The 5,327-nt window shown below is 34.4% G+C and overlaps 1 protein-coding gene across 1 annotated transcript; it reads left to right on the forward strand.

Moving 5' to 3' along the window:
- Window positions 1–3,660, forward strand: LOC115700755 (uncharacterized). Its single transcript, XM_030628396.2, has 7 exons — window positions 1–513; window positions 1,315–1,562; window positions 1,665–1,787; window positions 1,953–2,069; window positions 2,168–2,350; window positions 2,786–2,927; window positions 3,245–3,660. The coding sequence occupies exons 1-7, from the start codon at window positions 108–110 to the stop codon at window positions 3,409–3,411; spliced, it is 1,386 nt and encodes a 461-aa protein (XP_030484256.2). The 5' UTR covers window positions 1–107; the 3' UTR covers window positions 3,412–3,660.
- Window positions 3,661–5,327: the final 1,667 nt, after the last annotated feature.

Consider the following 5,327-nt stretch of genomic DNA (forward strand, 5'->3'; position numbering starts at 1 on the left):
TTGTCTGAAAAAATATCTTCGCCACGTGTCACATATATTTGGTAAGGATCTCAGTTATGAGTCCCCCGAGAGAGTGAGAGCTCTCTCTGAGCTTCTGTGGCCATGCCATGGCTTCCCAATCGCTATGTGGATGGTCAAGTTCCTCTCCAACCTCTTCTACTGTGAACCCTTCTTCTTCTTCTTCGTTGTGCAGACCGTTTATCTTCTTTGCCTTTCACCCAACTCCGTCTAAACGACATCGTTTCAGTTTCAGAGCTTCCTTTTTACGGGATTCTTCTTCATCGACCCGGGCTGCTACTTTCAAACAGGGTGGAAGGAAGTCTTTACGATTCGATTGCCCGTGCTCGAGCTCGAAATCGGACGTGAATTCGGTAAATCGATCCGCAAAACAAACGAAACCAAGCCTGAGTTTCAAGACCTTGTCTGCGAAGCGATCTCTCTGGAGGAGGATATTTTTTGCGTCCAAAAAAGTTAGGAGCATCATTTTGCTCAATGTCGTCACTCTTGTTTATGGTAATCCGTCAATTTTATAATTGAATTAATAATTTATGATATAGTGAGAGAATTGTGGGTTTTCAACTGTAAGCTGCTATTTTCTTCTGCATATGACGAATTCTGGCGTGCTTCTTTTTTGTTGGATTGAGAAAATTCGGTATTTTTTTAATTTTTTTTAATGTTTGGCTTTGATTTGGTTCATGACATTTGTGCTATATCTAATAGGGGCTATGGTTTGAGAATTTAAATGAAATCTTTCATGCTTTGATCAAAGGGTTTGCAGTTGTTTGTCTTACAATATTTCTTGGGCTACCAGAATTATGCCACATACAATTTATAAATTTTTTGTGTGGTCAGTGGTATGGTGCTTTGGCAATGTCACGAGTTATTGGAAACTTTGAAGTTTTTTATGAAATAATGTGAAATATGAAATAGTTTCTTAAGTAAAGGGGAATTGGGAATGAAAACCCCTTCATTTATAATACTAACGATTATGAACTTGAGTAAGGGTGAATGCACTATTTGGATAGTTGCTTCTTTTGTCATTGCCTGACCTTGCTATTCGTGTGCTTGTAGTTGAACATTTTCATTTATGGTGGTTGGAGTAATTGCAGGTTCAACAATAGGCCAGATTTTCTATAATTTGTACTTGGTCATTGCTGTCTGGTTCATGGTTTTCATTAACTGATAGAGAGTTATGTTATTTGATGGCTGTAACTAATCAGCTATGAGCCTTTTAACACATGGCAGACAATTCTTCATATAATGCTATGAAAGTTTATACCATGATTTAAACTTTTTTAAACTCTTTTGCTGTAGCCAGCAGCATCCCAGTTGTGAAAGAGGTTGAAGCAATAGTTGATCCAGCATCATTCACTGTTGTACGATTTGCTTTGTCTGCCATCCCATTCATCCCATTTGTACTGCGATCAGTATCACAAAAGGACGTTGATACCCGCAATTCTGGAGTTGAGTTGGGTTTTTGGGTCAGTCTAGGATATCTGATGCAGGCAGTAGGGTTGCTTACATCTGATGCTGGTCGTGCATCCTTTCTATCAATGCTCACAGTAAGTTTTTAATGTTAATAATATTACCACTATTGCAAGTCCTTTTGATCTGTGAGAGTACCTGAAGGTACAGAATTTGGATACTTTGGGTGGATTGATCAGGTAATCGTGGTTCCATTGCTTGATGGTATGCTAGGAGCAGTAGTTCCTGCCCGTACTTGGTTTGCAGCTTTCATGGCTATCATAGGAGTTGCAATGCTGGAATCCAGTGGATCTCCCCCTTGTGTAAGTGCATTTAGTTTGTACGGATATCTTGTGATTAAAAAAATTGTGAGAGAAGGGAAGTTAAATCCTACTGGAAAATTGCCTGCACATAATTGATTAAAGGTGACATGTTACTCTGTATCTCTCTCTCTCTCTCAAGAGTCAATTTATGATTAACTTTTTCAGGTTGGAGATCTTTTGAACTTCTTAAGTGCGCTGTTTTTTGGTGTGCATATGATAAGAACAGAACATATAGCACGAAGCACCAAAAAGGACAAATTCTTAGCTCTCCTTGGATACCAGGTTAGTGTATATGTGTACATCGTATATATATTCTGCAACTTGTTTTATATTGGTCATGCAGCACTAATTTTTTTCAAATTCTCTGATGGTCCATTTAGGTATGTGTTGTGTCCATCCTGTCAACAACATTTTATCTTGTTGGAGGTTGGTCAGGGGGCTTACAAGAGTATGATCCATCATTATGGTCTTGGACAAACTTTTGGAATTGGATGGTTGCCTTCCCTTGGATACCTGCGATATACACTGGCCTTTTCTCATCTGGGTTATGCTTATGGGGAGAGGTATTCTATTTACTCTCAGTCCTCAGAAAACAAATAAATTTGAAAGACTTCGGGAGTGAGCTTATCTTGTCCAGTCCCAAATCTTCAAATTTACTTTACTTCATTTCTGGAAAGGGTTTCTAAAAAGCTCACTTCACTTCATTCGAATGAATTGGTTGGCTATGTAAGCGTCGTGAGCTCTCTCATTGTAATACGTATACCAATGGTCATTAGTGTGTCCGTAAATAACAACTCTTCTGGTGCCTTTTCACCGGAGGAAAGAAAGCTGAAGCTGTAGAACTGGAACATGAAATAAAAGTGAAATAAATCTCTAGTCTTTTCGTGCCTTTAGTTAAGGGCTTTTTCTTGCGAGTATATAGATCTTTATAAGAGATTACCTACAGCTTGTTGGCACCCTCCAAATGTAGCGTTTCCAACCGTAATTTTTATGTACAGATGGCTGCAATGCGTGATGTGTCAGCTACAGAAACTGCAATTATTTATGCCTTAGAGCCAGTCTGGGGTGGAGGTTTTGCATGGTTTCTCCTTGGCGAAAGGTGGGGTACTGCAGGTTGGGTTGGTGCTGCTCTTGTTCTAGGTAAAACTATGTTTATAGCGAGATCTCGAGGATTTGTTTGTTGTTAAAATTCCAAATCTGCTGTACGCTTATCTAGACAGACTTTTCATGGTCATTATATTTCTACTTTATTTCAGTGTCTCTTACTCTTAATAGCATTTTTCAGTACTGGTAAAAATGAGAATCTAGTTCTTGAATTCTTAATTTATATTCTCAACATGTTGAATAAGTGTTAAGGTAAAATCTGAATTATGTCATGTTATGTTATGGTGTTTAATTTTGTTCCCTCTTAACAAATAATTATAATTTATAACTATCGGGTTCTTATTGTTGTCTAGGTGGAAGCTTATCTGTGCAAATATTAGGGTCCTTTTCTTCTTCTTCTTCTAAATCTGGTGAAGATGAGAAACTTGACATGGCACAGCACTCAGACAAGCGTAAAGGACTTTCTGCTTCTCCAATTATTGTCAGTTCCAGGAAGAATGTTTCTGATTTGTTAAAGTAGGTTAATTCATCTCAAATCTTATTGTAATTTTATATATAGAGTTATTAGTACATCTGTGTTTATCTTGTATATAGTTGCTGGAGGCATCACAAGTTTTCAGCCTTACATTTATACTTAAAATACATAAGCACAACTAGGTTGTATAAGAGTGAAAAACTGAGAAGAGGTTAGGTATATAACAACAACAATTGTATGTCGTACTAAATTTAAGCTCGTATTAAGTGGAATAAATAGATTATGTTTGTAGCTTTCTAGCTTTAATATTTGATAATAGAAACAAAAATAATAAAAATATGAGCTTAAAGGATAATGAAAATGACAATATATCTATATCTTCTCTCTCCATAGATATTTCACCCGAATACTCAATAATTATTTTTTTAAAATTATAATTAATTAAATATATATTTTTTAAAATAATTGACTTTTTATTTAAATATTTAATAAGACTCTAATTAATAATAAATATAAATAATTTTATTTTTATATTTAAGTCTTTATTATAAATATATTAATAATTAAGTCATTTAATTATAATATTTATAATAAAATTCTATTATTTTATAAAAATTAAATTTCTATCTTTTCTAAAATAAATTTTTCAATAATCAATTGCTAAAAGATTGTAATTTAGTAACATGTTGAAAATAATCAATTAATAATTATTAGTAATTTAATTTTAAATATAATTAATTTTAGAAATTTTTACACTATGAAATTTTTATTATATAAATGCTTACACACAGTTATCTCAACATTTTTACCTTTTCTCTTTATTTTATTACATATATACCACATGCACACTCCCTCCATGTATATGACACGTGCATCTCCCCCATCCCTCTTCAATCAACCATCAATCACTTCCCTCTTTTTTTTTTTTTCATTTTTTCCTTTGATTTTTCATTTCTTTTCAATTTTTTTTTTTAAAATATCTTGTAACCTCCATTGTTGATCATGCTTAACCCATCCCACACCCATTTTCCCTCTCATTTTTGTTCTTCAAAATTTTTTTAGCTCCCACTAACCCAATCCCATAACCGTTTTCCCTCTTTTTTCTTATTTCTCAATCCTTATATAAAATGCCTGTGACCCGTTCTGTTGGGTTTTATGCCCTAAATAAAACTCCATTTCAATGTAATCTATTTTATTCAACATCAATAAAGAAACATAAGTATTTTTCATTCATTTGTGTATGTTTTGGTTCACCTTATCAATTGCTTGTCTATTTGATTTATAAATTCATCTGAAACCCTTTTCACATACTTGATCCTGTTTATTGTGTTGTCAACACTTTGGAAAGTAAACATGACTATGTGAATAAAGTTTCCTAGATTTATTAGACACAAGGTTTTACTGATATGATAATCTATAACAAGAGTTTACTTGCATTTGGAGAAATGCTATGTTCTTTCCAGAACATTGGTTAAAGTAAAGCTCAGGTTGGATGCGTGGAGTATGCATCGGAAGGGACCGATACTGAACTTTGACTTAGATTTATTAAACTTACCGTAAAATCTATTCAAGTCAATATCGCCTAGTTGATCCTAGATCAAATGATCTTAATCCTGTTATGATTATGCTCAATCTCAGGAGGCTATTCGTGTTCTTTGATTTGTTAGTTAAGCCTACTTTTAGGTCAGGGTGATACGTACATTTTGGGAACACGGTAGTGCAATTGAGTGGGAGCGCTAACATAAACATGAAATCTATAGCTTCTATCTGGCGAATATTAAGCAAAGGATGATCTCCTTCGAGCTTGACCAAACGAAAATAAATAGCAGAATACTCATTTCACATAAGCTGGAATATCATTTATACGGGGTCAAGTGTTTTAAGGATAAAATACATAGTAGAGTGTAACGGTAATCTAATCCCTTTACAGTGTAGATCATTCATATAGAGGATCATTAATC

This window comes from Cannabis sativa, chromosome 8, assembly GCF_029168945.1.
Source record: "Cannabis sativa cultivar Pink pepper isolate KNU-18-1 chromosome 8, ASM2916894v1, whole genome shotgun sequence".
Taxonomy (NCBI): domain Eukaryota; kingdom Viridiplantae; phylum Streptophyta; class Magnoliopsida; order Rosales; family Cannabaceae; genus Cannabis; species Cannabis sativa.